The following is a 17,057-nucleotide window of genomic DNA, read 5'->3' on the forward strand; positions in this document are numbered from 1 at the left end:
CCCCCCCCAACCCCCCCCCCCCCCCCCCCCCACTCCCGACCTCCCCCGGGTACGCGTCTTTATATTTCTATAAGTTGGATGATCTTTGGGTAGAAGAAGCACAGAAGCTTTAATTTGCTCTGCCATGGCGGGCTCTAATCCAAACAACCCCCAATTCTACTATACCCCAACATCTAAACCCAATCCCACAAACTCAAACTTTTCTTCCTTAAAAAGAACCAAACTTTCTTACTTGGCCCTCGTCGCTATCCTCTGCGGCCTCTCCTATCTTATTGGTTCTTGGAATAGCGGCGGCGGAGGCGGCGGCGGTTCAGCCGCCGCTTCCTCTACTTCCGCCGTCATCGCCGCCGCCACCGCCGCCGTCCCATGCATATTTCAGAAAAACGCCACCACCCTTTTCACCGCAGCCGAATCCCGGGCGTTGGACTTCGGCACCCACCATGCCACCGACGTCGCCGGCGGCGTGGGCTCGCCGGAGAACGACGCCGTGAAAGTGTATCCGCCGTGTGACGTCAGGTACAGCGAGTACACGCCGTGTGAGGATCCGAAACGGTCGTTGAGGTTCAACCGGGACCGTTTGATTTACCGGGAGAGGCATTGCCCGGAGAAAAGCGAAGTGTTGAAGTGCCGGATTCCGGCGCCGTTCGGGTACAAGAATCCGTTCAAGTGGCCGGCGAGCCGGGATCTGGCGTGGTACGCCAACGTGCCGCACAAGGAGTTGACGGTCGAGAAGGCGGTCCAGAATTGGATCCGGTTCGAGGGAAACCGGTTCAAGTTCCCCGGCGGTGGGACCATGTTCCCCAACGGCGCCGATGCATACATTGATGATATCGGAAAGCTCATTAACCTGAAAGATGGATCCATTAGGACCGCCATTGATACTGGCTGCGGGGTAATAATTATTCTTTACGTCTCTTACATATTTTCTTCCTCAATACGTTTTTTTGGGAACACATTATTCTCTAGAAGACATTACTTGTTCTATATTTCCTCAAACTACTTTTTCAGCCAAAAATATTAATGTCCCCACAAGAAGAGTAATCCTATTTCAAATCAACATATATAATGAAAAACAATAACATTTTGATTTTAATGCATATATACGCAATGATTCATGGTACTTTTTGCCTAACTTATTTAATTTCATATCAAATTCAAATTTTTTAAAATTGTTTAATCATTTTGATTAGCTCTACTGTTTTAAAAGGTGCCTTTTATAATTAAAGCTCTACTCAGAACACCTCATGGTCTTAGAAAAAATAAAAGAAGTCATATTCAAGTATAGAACAAAATTGATACTTGTGTGCGCTTAGCACTCATTTTAAGGAAACGTTTGCTTGCTTGGCCCCACTGTTTTTGTAACTTATCAGCGTATGAGAAGATTTAAAAAATACGGAGTAATAATTATAGAAAAAAGAATGAAAAAGAGTTGAAAGGGTTTTAAAATGCATTTTGATTTTTTTTAAGGTTGCTAGCTGGGGAGCATATCTTATGTCAAGAAACATCGTTGCGATGTCTTTTGCGCCAAGGGATACTCATGAAGCACAAGTCCAGTTTGCTCTTGAGAGAGGAGTCCCCGCATTAATCGGAGTAATTGCCTCTAAAAGGCTTCCATACCCTTCAAGAGCCTTTGACATGGCTCATTGCTCAAGGTGCCTCATTCCTTGGGGTCAATACGGTGCGTGTTACTAAATTTCAAATTTCACAATATAAAATTACAAATCACTCAACATCTAACTAAGTTAGTCAGATTGTTACGACTCAATCGGAGTTAAAATTTAGTGACGAAAAAAGTATTGCACGTTGCATAATTTTCGGTACGTCCTCGACAACCCTTGAAAATATGGAGTACTGAGCAAAACTTTGGGCGCAAGCTCTAGTAGATCTTACAGATCTTACATGATAGTAGCAAATATTCAAGTGAAAACTTTGAAGCCCAAAAAACAAGTTATTGACTTTTTTTAGCTGGTCTGCTATGACTGACTGGTTCAACTCCTTGTAGTGGTGGTTGCAGGTTTTCCATTCCACTAAAAAAAATACAAATCACATTGTTGATAATTTAAACATTATTTATTTGTGCAGATGGATCGTATTTGATTGAAGTTGATCGAGTCCTACGGCCAGGCGGATTTTGGATCCTGTCGGGGCCGCCGATCCGGTGGCGGAAATACTGGCAAGGGTGGGACAGAACCAGAGAAGACCTAAACGCCGAGCAGACTCAGATTGAGAAAGTTGCCAAGAGACTTTGCTGGAAAAAATTCGTTGAAAAGGACGATATTGCTATTTGGCAAAAGCCCTTCAACCACCTTGAGTGCAAGGAGCACCGGAAAACATGGAAGAATCCACCCATGTGCCCCGCCGGTGATCCCGATAAAGCCTGGTAAGAATTGAAATAAATGCAACCCCATATATACATAATCTTTGTTATAGTTTAACAAAAGTTATATGGTTTACTTTAATTTGGTCCAAAACAATGGTTTTTATATATGCTTTAATCTTTATAGTTTATTAACATATAGTGTATAGTTTATGAACATTATGCTTTGAATCTATGAACATATAACATTTAGTTTCTAAACATTAAGCTTTTTCGTTTATGAACATATTAGGTCTAGTTTCTGAACATTAAGCTTTGAGTTTATGAACATATATAAAACATGTTATAAAATTGTATTGGATTTAATGTTGTCCATCCTTATCCAAAGGTCAAGGGTTCTATCCTTAGTTTTGGATATGGAGTAACCTTAAATCTCCAAGTCCAGCTGTCTCGCTCAATAGAAATGCCTACAATTTAATCAGGAGATTGGTCATTGTGTTCGACCGTGAAAACCCTTACCTACACTAAAAAAAAAAAGATTGAATGTTGTAGTTTGTAATTTATGAACATTATGTTTTGAGTTTATGAATATATAGTATCTAGTTTCTAAACATTAATCTTTGAGTTTTTGAATATATAGTGTCTAGTTTCTCAACATTAATCTAAGGTTATGAATACGTAATGTCTATGTTTCTAAATGGAAATAATTAAACACATAAACTTTAACAAAACAACTTCTTTTTGGACTAGTTTATATTCACTTTGCGTGGTGGACATGTCTCCATGACATAATTTGCTATGGTTTAACTTATGGTGTTCTTAAATAATTTAAGGTACACGGATTTGCAAACATGTTTAACACCGTTGCCTAAAGTTTCCGGCGGGAAGGAGGTGGCCGGAGGGAAGCTAGAGAAGTGGCCGAAGAGGCTACATGCAATCCCGCCTAGGATTGCTACTGGAACAATTGAGGGAGTTAATTCTGAGATTTTCAAGCAGGATTCACAGCTATGGAAAAGAAGGGTTTCATATTACAGGAGTGTGAATGTGCAACTCGGGAAAGCTGGGAGGTATAGAAATGTGTTGGACATGAATGGTTTCTTGGGAGGATTTGCTGCCAGCTTGATTGATCAACCACTTTGGGTGATGAACGTTGTCCCTGTCGAGGCTAAGGTTAATACGCTTGGTGTTATTTATGAACGTGGGTTGATTGGAACGTACCAGAGCTGGTATAGTAATGTGGTTTATTTTATTCTTTTGAAAACTATATTGTTGAATTAATTGTGTTTAAGTGTTACTAAAGTAGTACTTAACATGTGGTTGAATCTATGTGTAGGTGTGAAGCAATGTCAACTTACCCTAGAACATATGATCTCATTCATGCTGACTCAATATTCACTCTCTACAAGGATAGGTATGTTGTTAATTACTTTCTTAACTCTTTTTTTCAGCTTAGGGTTCAATAGAGGCTTTTGGGTGGATTTTTTTTTGAGTCACGAGGGAAATTCACTATCCGATGGTGTGCACTAGATAAATTTTAACCAGTTTAGATCGTCCATAATTGATCGACTCAAACCAAGAAATCCAATAGGTCGTTCTTGCTAGGAATTGAACTTGTGGTTATCAAATCAATTCTCTGACCACTTCAGGAATTAAGGTTTTTTTTTTTTTGGGAAAAAAGACGACTCTCAACAATGAGGTTACTCTGAATGACAACTTCTAGTATTATTTCCTCAACTCTGAATGACAACTTGTAGTTATTATTTTCTTAATTCGGAAGTAAGTTCTTTGTTTGACGGTGATATTTTTATATGGGATTTACATAAGTAATTAGGGAAGTAAAACTTTTGAATTGATTTAAACTAGAGTTTTGAGCAATAATAAGTTGGGGTATTGGTTTTGCAGGTGTGAAATGGAGGATATAATGCTAGAAATGGATAGGATATTAAGGCCAGAGGGTAGTGTGATAATCAGAGAAGATGTGGACTTACTAAACAAAGTGAAGAGGATTGCAGATGGGTTGAAGTGGGAGAGTCAAATAGTTGACCATGAAGATGGCCCACTTGTGAGGGAGAAGCTTCTTTTTGCAGTCAAATCCTACTGGACAGCCCCAGCCGCCTCTACTCAATGAGGATCTTATAATTATATAATTGTTTTTTAGACTTCACATTTGTAATCTGAATTTTCTTAGTTTGATTCTTTACAAGTTATCTGAAATTAAGGCCCTTCAAGTATTCAAGTAGATAATAATTAGCTACATTAATTTTGCCATTGGAAGTGTAATTTGTAATGTCATAAACTTTTATTTGACATGTCTGTATTGATGAAAGAAAAAATAGCTTAATTTTTGTTCCTTTCTTTTTATTATTTCAATAAAATTTTAAAAAATTTAAAATTTATCAACGAAAAGAAAATCATAAATTCAAACTATCCCACAAATCATTTTTTTTTTAGTAAAATTTATTTAAAATGAGTTATGTGAAATTCTCAAAACCTACAAAGCATTTCTTAAATCAAACACTATGTTATTATTTTCCATTTGTTATTTAGTGCTCCGTATAACACTAAAGAAAAACTAAATCTGGCTAGAAATCGCAATTAAATGATTTGAGTTATAAATCAACAGATTCTTCTTTAAAATCATTCGTATATACTCCGTAACTATTGAAATGAAAAATAATAATTTATCCATATTAATTCTTGAGTGTACTCAGTGTATAGTACAACGATGTTGCATGAGCCATGAAGTGTTGAGAAAAATAATAATTTATGGTTTGTTTGACAGAGTTTATTTAGGAGTTTATAGGCTGGCAGAACTTATTTAGGAACTTATAGCTTATTTTAAGCTACTAATAAGCTATAAGCTCTGTTTGGTAATGTTCTCAAAATAAGCTAGTAGCTTAAAATAAGAGCTTATTTTGAAACACTACTTGGGGTAGCTTTTCAAAATAAGCTAGTAGCTTTTTAACTTTTTTTCCATCTTTATCCTTATTATTTTAAATAAATGACATCCTTTACCACTCTCAATTAAAACCCTTTTGACATTTTCTTTTCATTATGTTTGGTTGTAATTTCAGTTTGATATTTATGTTTGAACAATAATTTTTGTATGAACTAATCTTATTAATTATAAATATTTTTTTTTACTTTATATGTTTTCAAATATATGTTCTTACTTTATACTTTATTTAAATATATTGATTTTATTATTTTATATTTTAATATATAACCAATCCTATTTAAATTTAAAATAATTTAAATTGTATGAAGATGTCCTTTTTAGTCTTTTTACATTTATCAACTTATCAAAAAACTAATTTTACCAAACACTTTTAAGCATAACAGCTCTTCAGATTTCAGCTTCGAGCTTATAGCTTTTCAGTTTTCAGCTACTTTTCAGCTTTCAGCTACCTTTTCAGCTAGGTTTGCCAAACATAGCCATAGTTTATTTTAAGCTATTAATAAGCTATATGTTTGATAATGTTCTTAAAATAAGCTAGTAGCTTAAAATAAGAGTTTATTTTGAAAGGTTACCTTAGATAGTGTTTCAAAAATAAGCTAGTAGCTTCCTAGCTTTTTTTTTTTTTTTTTTTTTTTCATCTTTATCATTATTATTTTAAATTAATGTATAAGGGATATTTGATTTAGGGCCTTTGATCCCTTATAACTACATATGTATATTATTTGGCCCCAACTTATAGTAATCTAAACCTTATTTCTAGAAGTAATTCTTATAAGAGAATGGCCCATTATATTCTTTAATAATAAGGGCCCATGTTTTATTCATCCTAACCTAAAGTATATATAATATATGCATGCATATGATTTCAACTATTTTATATATATGTATATATATATATATATGTATATGTATATGTATATGTATATGTATATGTATATGTATATACATATACATATACATATACATATACATATACATATATATATATATATATATATATATATATATATATATATATATATATATATATATATATATATATATTCTCCTACAAGATAAGATGACCTAAAATCTCTCTCCTCTTCTCCCTTCTCATTCACGCCATTTTCACCCCCACACCCTCTTGTAAATTCATCTTCCTCATCTATCAAGGAAACCAAGTAAAGACTTGCCTTTTAGGATTCTATAAGCTTAAGAGAGGTAAGATTCATCCTTAGGTTGCATTTCTTTCCCATTTTCATTAATCTTTATAGCATTGTCTTATTCTTGCTTTGGGGATTCTTGGGTTCCTAGATGATCGAGGTAATGGCTTGCTAGGTTGAGTTTTTGGAGGATTTGGTTTGGATTGCTAGCTTAAAAGGTAAAACCCTATGTCTAACAAATCTATTTTCACTCTATTATATGTGATTTGGTGTATTTAGAATCCCTGAGTATATTTCTTAGATAATCTTGTGCTATGCTTTGTTCTTGAGTAGATCCTTGTATATTCTTGAGCTATATTTGGTTGTTCTTGATTCTTGATATGTCTATTGTGTTCTAAGGAATTTCATGTATTTAATACCTTTGGAAGTGTATATTCTAATCATATTCTGAGCTATGGTTGAGCTATTGTTTTATTCGTATAATCTGTTCTGAGTCTGAGAATCTATTCATTGTTACTGTTCCTGTGGTGCACTTTAACGGTATAGTCCTTACCATTGAAGGAGCCCGTCAGTAGTGTTGTGGTAGAGTTCGGCGGTGAGGTGTGGCTTATTGGCCTTGCTCGTCAGTTCTTGCAGTGTGGTGTGGCGGTGTGGAGCGTACCGTTGGTTGTAGTTCATTTGTTGTTCCAGTGTGTATCTTGATCTCCAGTGCTTTGTTATTCTATCTTTATTCTATCTTTGACTCAAGAGATTCCTTTGGAGAGTTATGCTGAGTATTTTACGTTGATTATTGAGTATTGATCTATCATTATTAACCCTCTATATTGAAGTGTCTGTTGAGTATCATTTACTGATCCTTTGGATAATATTCTAAGAACATTGGTTCTGTTATTCATTCCTGAGTATATATGTATCTCTGTATGAGTATTTCCTTTGGTATTGGATATGAGCTTGGTATATATTATGATTAAAGGCATAAGCGAAGCGCAACAGGAGTTGAAAGTCCGAGTTGCAGGACTTAGTCGATTTTCAGAAAGAAGAGTTGAGGCTATCAAGTCCGTGCTTAGAGGGAGCCGAGCGTGGGCTAAGAAGTTATGTTTGAAGGGTGTTAGTGGCGAAGTAAAAGAAGTCGGCCTCTTTTAAAAGGAAGGCGGACTTAAAGTTGGTTGTAGCTTTTAGGTACACGCAAATACCCGGAGTATTCCGGGGTTATCGATCCACAGGGAATGGTTGGTCAAGCACTAACTCGGATTGATTCTTGTGAAGCTAGTTCGGTCATAACATGGTTTTAACAATAAAAATAAAAAAAAAATAAATGCAACAAATGAAGAGAGATATATAAGATGCAACATAGGTAAGGATATGGATCGGGTCAATGTCCATCATGTGTCAAACAAATGTAGAAAAGAAGTTCTATCCCTTGTGAATGGAGGAAATGCACTAAAGTCCCCGGTGCCACTCTCGTGATCTACCCGAGTGTGCCAAACCGCAAGTTATCTACTCTCGTAGTCTACAAGCGAGGTCGTTTTAAAGATCCTAAGCAAATCAACATGCCCAAACCCAAGTTAATCCTACAAGTTGTGAGGAGGTAGCCTAAACTAACCTCTAGAGTCCAACACGCTGTCACTAGTGAAGGAACCGTTTTGGCTAACTTCTAAATTCCAACCCGCTCTCGCTAGTGAAGGAACTGAAGATTAGCCAAGAAATCCCCCTATAATTTATCAAGCTCTCGCATTGTATAAATCAATAGGTGTGGCAAGAGTGTTCTAGTCATGCCCGGTTCTCACCGTGACACAACAACAAACAAGCATGCAATTGGATCCATTAATCACATACTTTCAATAACAAGTCTTGCACACAACAACTCATAGAAGCTAAACTAACAATTCATAGTAAATGAAGAACGAACAACAATCTAGACATAAACACAATCCATAATCCAAATATAAATAAATTTAAGAACAAGCATCTTGATACAAGGTTAGCTCAAGGTAAATTAAGGAAAGAAAGGGAAGAAATTCCCCTTGATCCATCGGTTTAAGCTCATAACCTTGTATCATCCCTCTTCTTATTACAAAATAAATCCTATTCTACTCCTACACTACTAAACAAGCCTCACTTGGAGGTCTACATTTTTAAGGAGAAGAAAAGGATAGGAGAAGAGAGGAAGGGACTAAGCTAATTCTGAAAATTGGATGTTGAAGAATGGAGAAATGAGGGGTATTTATAGTTGGGCAAAAGAAGGGGCAAAACTGGAATTTTGCAAAGTTAATTCGCGCCCCGGGCTGGATTCCCGACGCGTCGAAAGGAGGCAGTGTTGCATTCTGGTCCAATTTTTGGACTTTCGACGCGTCGAGCTTGGCTCTCGACGCGTCGAAAGTGATCAGTGGAGATCCGGAATTCCTGCTTCTTTGTTCTCCGCCAGAAAATATTCCACCATCCTTGATTCATGCATTTTGCTCATCTCTTTGCTTTCCACTTTTCCACTTTCCAATACTTTATTTTGTCTTCAAGCTCACCCCACTATCTCATGTTTTAATTGTCTTTTGTGCTCCATCAACACACTATCACTTCATTCCTATGCCACTTTTGGCAAATAAAACAATTAGGTGGAAATTAAATATACACACACAATAAGATTAGAATTGCCACTACCTAACATTAATATTATGCTAAAATATCAAATCTTCATCATCTTTGGTCAAATTGTAATTATTTATCACAATGAAGAAATTCAATATTATTATGAACATAATATTAATAATTAGATATAGAAATGAATTTAAATATGGGGTAAAAATATGATCAAATATGCTCTTATCAAAAGTCGTGAAGTTAAAAGAACATTGGAAAAGGTAAGGGCTCATGAGATCCAAGCGAGAGGTGCATAGTTGGAAGGGCCGACCGGTGTTAATAAGAATGGGAAAGTGAGCCCGGTGCAATAAAGGTGGTTTGCGAATTGGGGGCCCGAGCTAACGGACTTAGCCACCTTTCCAAATAAAGGAAGTAAAAAGGAAGCGAAGTGCATGGCAGCTAAGAGTTGAGTGTTAACACTTGGAGTAAAATAACAAAAAAATAGGAGCAAAAAGGTTTGTTCATTAAATAATAAAAAAAGAAGCCCTATTACTATTACATGGCAAACAAAATAAAATAAAGAAAACGATCGGGATAATCTGACACCGGACTGAGGGATTACGACTTATTCGCCTTCCGTTGGTCTAGTAGGCAAAATGGGGTCAGAGTTCTCAAAGCGGTGCCGATTGAGTTGAAGGGCAGGCAATTGATCTTCTTCAACCACATCCCCTTGGTCCACCTCAATAAGCGTAGGAACCGGAGTGCGGTCCATTGCAGCCAAGGAATCGAGATTGGCACCTGAGCTCAGGTATGTAGAGTCCATGGGAATTTTGGTGCCATCTATATCTGCCGAGGTAACTCCTTTAGTGTCCTTGGGCCCTTGGGTATCAACGGGGGTAGCTAGAATGTCCGACCTTAGAGCAAAGACAGGAAGCCACGCAGGAAGACTTCTTTTCGTAGGAGAGAAGGCTGGATCTTTAGACTTAAGAGCTACATAGATCTCCTTTTGAGCATTTTGGTACCCGACAGTATAGTCTTCCTCCCTAAGGTCCGTCTGGAAGCGCTTCCCCTCTAGTGCGGCCAGTCATTCGTTAGCTAGCTAAAAAGTCAATTAGCCCCCTAAACTTTTTAAAGGTGCAATTACGTACACCCATCAACAATTCATTTTGATGCAATGAGACCCAAAAATTGGTTAATGACCTTCTATCACAGGTCATTAGGGTTTCGGCCACGCTCCGACGAACTTTCAGGCGAAAAAGTGACCGGTCGCCGGAAGGCGCGAGAAGGGGACCAAGAAGGCGACCCCGCTGGAGAAGGCGACCACTTTGGTTGCCTTCACCACCGGTGAAGGTGACCACTGTGTTGCCTTCTCGCTGGAAATGGCGACCACAGTGGTCGCGCTTGAGAAGGCGACCACTGTGGTCGCCTTCTCAACCGGAGAAGGCAACCACTGGGTCGTATTATCCTGAGAAGGCAACCAAGGTCGTCTCTCTGTAACATTTTCCGTGACCGGCGACCATTCGCCGGTCGCCGATCACTTTTTCACCTGAAAATTCTTTGGAGTATGGCCGGAACCCTAATGACTTGTGATAAAAGGTCATAAACTTGTTTTTGGGCCTCATTGCATCAAAATGAATTATTTATGGGTGTAATTGTACCTTTAAAAAGTTTAGGGGCTAATTGACTTTTCCACTAAAGTTTGAGGGTTTATTTGACCATTTTCCCTTTATTGTATATAGTTTGATTTCCTAATTTATTGTATGTAGCTTGAATTATTTAAATGTAAAATTTTCAAATCTCATGTGATATCTTCTTCTTCTTCTTCTTTTTTTTTAATTTTTTTATTTATTTATTTTTTTTAGTATTACCGACTTTGTTACAATATAGTATTTGTTTATAACTATCTCATGCATGTGGTATCTAATAACACAATGCTGCATGTGGTATCTAATAACACAATGCTTTACAATATATGCTAATAGTATGTAATGATATTCAATATAACAACCAATTTAGTGTTTCTAAAGAGTTAATACATTTCACAATGAGTTTTCATAATTAATATTTGATTTTATCGTTTTAAAAACATTATCAACAATAAAATTACTTAAATTTTATGCCGTGCATCGCACATGTGCAAATACTAGTTGCACAAATGAACAATCAACACTTTAACAATTAAATTTAATACTTTATAGTCTAAAACTAGTAGTTTAAAACACAAATGAGTACTCAACCCTTTAACCATCAAACACAATACTTAATAGCACAAATATACTACTTTTAAACACAAATAAATACTCAACACTTTAACATTAAATTTAATACTTTATAGCCTAAAACTAGTACTTTTAAACACAAATGAATACTTAACATTTTAACCATTAAACCTAATACTTTATAGCCTAAAACTAGTACTTTATTAAATCATGTGAGGGATGAAAGAGAATTTGGAAAACATGATATTCCTCCTCCAACATCATTCACTACTATAAAACATAACTACTACGGCGGTTAATAAAGGATGCATAATAAGTATTTTACATACATGATCAATGAATGCTGCAACAATGACTATTTTTTAAAAAAAAATTATTTCATTTTCAATGCGTCAAGTGTGTCACAATGTTCTATTGCCCATAAATTGACATCTTTAATAATGAGTTTTAAATGTAGCTACGTAAGATAATGATCTAATTACTATTTACATATTATTATCAGCATAAAAGCATATAAGTCATTTACTTGTTTTGCTTGAGGTACTTTTGGTTCAACAACCATTATTTTTGAATGAGTTCTTGTAAATAGAGAAATTCCTAGTTTTTTAAGGAATAAAATTAGATAAGGTAGTAAAATTTTATGCAATTTAAATCATCTTAATAAAAAAAATATGATTTACCTTTAAAATTTACAACTGTGGTGTAGTCCAGAGATATTAAGGGATAGTTTACCATTTCAATTTCTTGGGTTATTTGAATACCCTCTTTGTTAACAAATCCTCTCCAAATAGTTAAAATTATTGGCTTCAAAGAGTTTTTTTCCATAGTATTAATAAAATACTTGGTAAATAAATATATAACATTATTTTGTATTATAGCTTTGATATTTAATTATAAGATAGTGTAAAAAGTAGACAATGGATAATGTAGTGAATATAATTAATTAATGAATTTGAAGGTAAGGAATCATTTCATTGTAGAAAATAAAGATAATATAACTAAGGAAATTATATTTCTTTTTGTTTTTATTTTATTTTAGATAATGAATAAAAAAATTGAATAAAGGCATTGTAGACATCTAATTATAAATTAAAGAAATATGTATTTTTTTGTTATAGCTAATAATTTATTTAATTTAATAAGAGTAATACAGTGGGGTACTTACTTTTCATCCACAACAATGAAGTCATTGACTTTTTTTTTTTTTATTTCCATTGTTGTTAAAGCAAATTGTTTTGAGAGTTTGTCAATGACAAATGCTACCATTGTTGTCAATATAGGATAATGATCAGTAATTTGAAATATATATATTTTTAGAATAGATATATTGTTATAATTATATATTAAAAATTAACATACAAATTTCTTTAGAAATTTTTCATGCATTGATAAAATTCTAAGAATTATGTGTAAACTTTTTTTTGTTGAAAGCAATGTGTAAACTTATTCATCAATTGAAACCCGTGGAGTGTTAATATTGTCAATTCGTTGGATAATGGTCTTACTGTTTAGAGTCTATGTATAATTGTATTTCTAATCAACAGCTTTGTAGTTAAGTCACGCTAGTCTGACAATGTTGTAAGAACAATTTTGTTCGATAAAAAAAATAGTATAATATTTGTAAAGTAATGTACAATTGTACCATTGTAGAAATACAAACAAAAAATATTGATAACATAATGACCTAAATCATTCCCAATAATACAACAGCATAATTGAAATATTGAGTATAGTTCTAAATAATCAAAAGAAGATTAATTAAACAAAAAAAAAAAAAACCTTAACCTAAATGTGTTTTTTTTAAAATTCAAGAAAATGATTTTCAAGGTTCCTTATTTATAATCTTTGAAACTTTGAATGGTATGTATTTAGTCGGGCTAATTATTTGACCAAAGTTCATACTGAATTTTATATTGTATTTTTTTAATACACTCTAACATATTTGTAATATATGTTCAACAATTATGCCAACTCTGATTGGGATGTGATTCGAACCTAAGACTTTTTTTTTTTAATTTATTATAGAAATCAATATATAAATTAAGAATAATAAATAGTTAACGGAATATTCCATTACTAAAGTTTATACTAACGAAATGCGGGGGTATTTAAGGGAAGAAAATAATAGATGGTAATGTAGAAATTTTTTTTTAAAAAAATACTAAAATAAAAAAATGTAAACCATTCATTTCATCAAATAATTGGACGGACATTTTTTTAGTTCTCGTTATAAGCCTAACTTTATTGGATCTTATTAGTATAGTAGATATAGTTTTTCATGTGCATTGCGAGAATGAGATAATACCCAATGTTTATTTTTAAATAAGTAATTCAAAGTATATCAATACAATATACCAAAAGTATTAAGAACCATGCATTAGATATACTTATTTTATACATTTAGCGTGTGTTTGAAAACTAGGAAAATGCTTTCTGGAAAATGATTCAACTTTATAAAATATTTTCATTTCTAGTGTTTGGTTGCATCCCAGAAAGTTGTCTTAGTGTGCTTGGTTCATTTTTCTGAAAAATGAGCATAATTGTATAATTAAACATTTTAATTCTTTTGTGTTTAGAATATAACATTTATAATAATAATACTAATAATATAATAACAATTTTAAATATAATAAAAAAAATCTAATAAGATATCAAAATAACTAACCAAAGTCTTGCAATTCAAAATAACAAACCAAAGTCTTGCAATTCAAAATAGCAAACCAAAGTCTTGCAATTCAAAATAGCAAACCAAAATAACTAAGTTTTACAATCCACAATTACGAAAAAAGACTACTAACCAAAGTGTTGGTGTTTGTGATAGTGGTGGTAGTACGGTGGCGGTGGTCTTATTTGTTATATAATAATAATAATAATAATAATAATAATAATAGTAATAATAATAATAATAATAATAATAAGTATGGTAGTGGTGGAGGTAGTGGTGTGGTGCTGTGGTGATGGAGGCAAAGGTGGTGGTTGTGATGGTGGTAGTGGGGTGGTGGTGGTGGTGGTGTAGTGTTGGTGCCAGAATTGGAAAATGACTTCCCATAAAAAGAGGTATAAGTTATTTTTTAAGAAAATGAGGTTATTTTTCCATTGACGCCTCACATTTTTCACTTTTTACCAAACACTGAAAACCCGAAAAATAATTTTCAAAAATCATTTTCTGACCGGTTTCCAAACAAACCCTTAAGCAAAATTATCCACAATTCGCCGAATCTCCAAACGTTCTTCGAACCAATAATAGACTATTGAGATAGATGAGATTCCCCCTATGAGAACCATATATGAGATTCCGAGTATTTGATCATATGATACTTGAAGTGTTCCTCATTTGAGGAAGGTCACTTCATTGCATTGTCTCTAGTTTTAGTTTCTTTTGGCCTAGATTTCAAAACAAAAAACAAACAAAAGTTTCTTTTGGCTTGTCCCCCTTTGATAAAAATAAAAATAGTAAAATCAATCCCTTCGATTGTAGGAGTAAGACAATGTCACATATTTACACTTCCAATATTTAAAACGAAGCTAGTGTCGCTGGGTCACTCTCGTGTGAAGATACCATAGAAATGCCGAAATGTTGCACGTTGCCTTTTTCTCACTAAAAGACGTAAGGCTGTATCTTTTCCCTCGTGCAGATTCCTGATCTGATCTCACAGCCTGCAAATGCATTCATGTTCACTTTCTTCTTAACACAAAAAAAATAATATCTGGTATTTGAGGAAAGAAAGTATTATAATAGAGGATAAATTAGGAAATTCAAAAAAAAAATTAAAATCAAAACAATATGAAATATTCATTTCATCAAATAATTGGACAGACATTTTTTAGTTATCATTATAGACCTAATTTTATGGGCTCATTTTCCAGCATAAGTATGATACTATTTTAATCATGACTCGACCCGTCTCATAAATAAGGATTTGTTAAACGATCTCAGAGGATATTTACTCTTTGAAATTTTAACCAATTGCAAAATAAGTAAATTAACAAAAATGTGTTCAAACGAATGTTTCAAAATTTTAAATGATAATCCAATAAACAAAGCTAATTAATTTGACATTTTCTAAAACCCAATGGGGTAGCTCAAGTGGCAAGTGAGGTCTCTTTGTGGGGAGGAATTTCGAGATAACCCGACGGAGAGAAAGACCCTGTACATTTACCAAAAAAAAAAATTGACATTTTCTAAACCAAAAGTTTCTAATGGTATCCCCTAATCTATCTTGGATGCAAGCTTCCACTTTGGAACCAAATGAGAGGTAGTTCTAATGTATCTTGTGATAAGAATAGTACGTAGTTTATTTAGGATTCAAAGGCGTCACATGCTCTCCGTTTATCCTCTTTGATGAAGACATGGGACCCCGAATCCATTTTATTGAGAAAGTCTTAGCCCAACCGCTCAAGCGGGGTGTCCATCTTTATGGGTGAGGTGTTAGAGACATGGGATTCCGGGGTCCATTTTATTGAGAAAGTCTTAGCCCAACCGCCAAGCGGAATGTCCATCTTTATGGGTGAGGTGTTGGCCCATTAAGAATAATGTAAATCTATTGGGCTAAGGGAAGAATGAAACTTGGAACAAAATAATATAAGATGTGCTATCATAAGGGTTCAAACCCATAAACTCTCAAATAATAACATAAGGATGGACCACCCAAGCTATCAAAGTCTTATGTATTAAAGGGTAGGAAGCTCCACTTATGCATGGGAGTGCGTTGGAAACAAAGTAGTGGGGAGACACGTGTGTGGCCAAGAATGAAGGCTGCTAGATGTTGTCCATTTGCCAACGATCTGTGAGCCCTACAACAATATAAATAGGGTGTCCTCCCCCACCTTAAATGGCATCCCTTGGCTAACCAAACGCCTCCTAGTCCATTGGTTTGAGTCTTTTCTCTCTTGCCGACACGCTAGGGTTCGAGTGCTGTTGGTAAAATATTTAGTTTTATTTTATTTGTTAGTCCTTTAACTTGTGCTATTTATCTATTATCGGGCTGCCATTTTGGGCCCTATTAAGTTCCTTAAGGCTATAGTATTTATTATTTATGTATTCTTTGGGCTACCGTTTTGGGCTAATATATGCCATTTTGGGCCCTATTAAGTTCCTTAAGGCTATAGTATTTATTATTTATGTATTCTTTGGGCTGCCGTTTTGGGCCAATATCTCAGGCTTTATACGTACTATTTTAGGCTTAGCGTCCCGGGTAATAAAGCTGCTTTCTTCCTACCCTCATTCTGTACCCTATACCCGGTTTATGGTGGACCTGGTCCCAATAAAACCATCATTATCGACGTCTGTGGGAAACGCTATGAAAAACATACATGCGTTCCTAGTTTTTACCTGTTGTTACTTGTTAGCAGCATGGAAGAGTCACCATTCTTGAATACTCTGGCTAGGAAGATCGCTTTTAAGTAAACCGGCCTCGATTTCACCATTCGACCTAGGGGTGTTTCAAGAAGTAGGGTGTCGATCATGCAGGCTAGTTACGTGTTACTTGATTATCACCTGAAATGAGTTTGGCTTTCACATGTGAACGTTGTATTTTTAGTGGTTGAATTTGTGAGTTTCGTCCTCTAGGAATGGCTAGGAGGGATTCGAGTAGCAAGAGATTAAACACGAGGTCATCAAGTGTTTGAAAACTAACTAAAACGATATATTTGTTTGCATGAGATAATTGTAAAACAAGTAATTGATTAAAGTACTAAACAATGATAAAGAATATGATTTAAATCAAATAACCATGTACAAATGCTTCTTTAATGCTCTAAGGTTCTAGGCTAAACAATACTCAACAATGAAGTGAGGGAATCACGTTAATGCCAATGCCACTCTCGTGGACATTGGCTACCACCAA

At 34.7% G+C, this 17,057-nt stretch overlaps 1 protein-coding gene across 1 annotated transcript; it reads left to right on the forward strand.

Annotated features, from left to right (window-relative positions):
* The first annotated feature begins 76 nt into the window (after window positions 1-76).
* On the forward strand, window positions 77-4,667 carry LOC116020035 (probable methyltransferase PMT15). The gene is made up of 6 exons (XM_031260485.1): window positions 77-892; window positions 1,468-1,678; window positions 2,083-2,380; window positions 3,151-3,543; window positions 3,651-3,728; window positions 4,220-4,667. The coding sequence occupies exons 1-6, from the start codon at window positions 125-127 to the stop codon at window positions 4,443-4,445; spliced, it is 1,974 nt and encodes a 657-aa protein (XP_031116345.1). The 5' UTR covers window positions 77-124; the 3' UTR covers window positions 4,446-4,667.
* The last annotated feature ends 12,390 nt before the right edge of the window (window positions 4,668-17,057 follow it).

The sequence above is a fragment of the Ipomoea triloba genome, chromosome 5, assembly GCF_003576645.1.
Source record: "Ipomoea triloba cultivar NCNSP0323 chromosome 5, ASM357664v1".
NCBI lineage: Eukaryota > Viridiplantae > Streptophyta > Magnoliopsida > Solanales > Convolvulaceae > Ipomoea > Ipomoea triloba.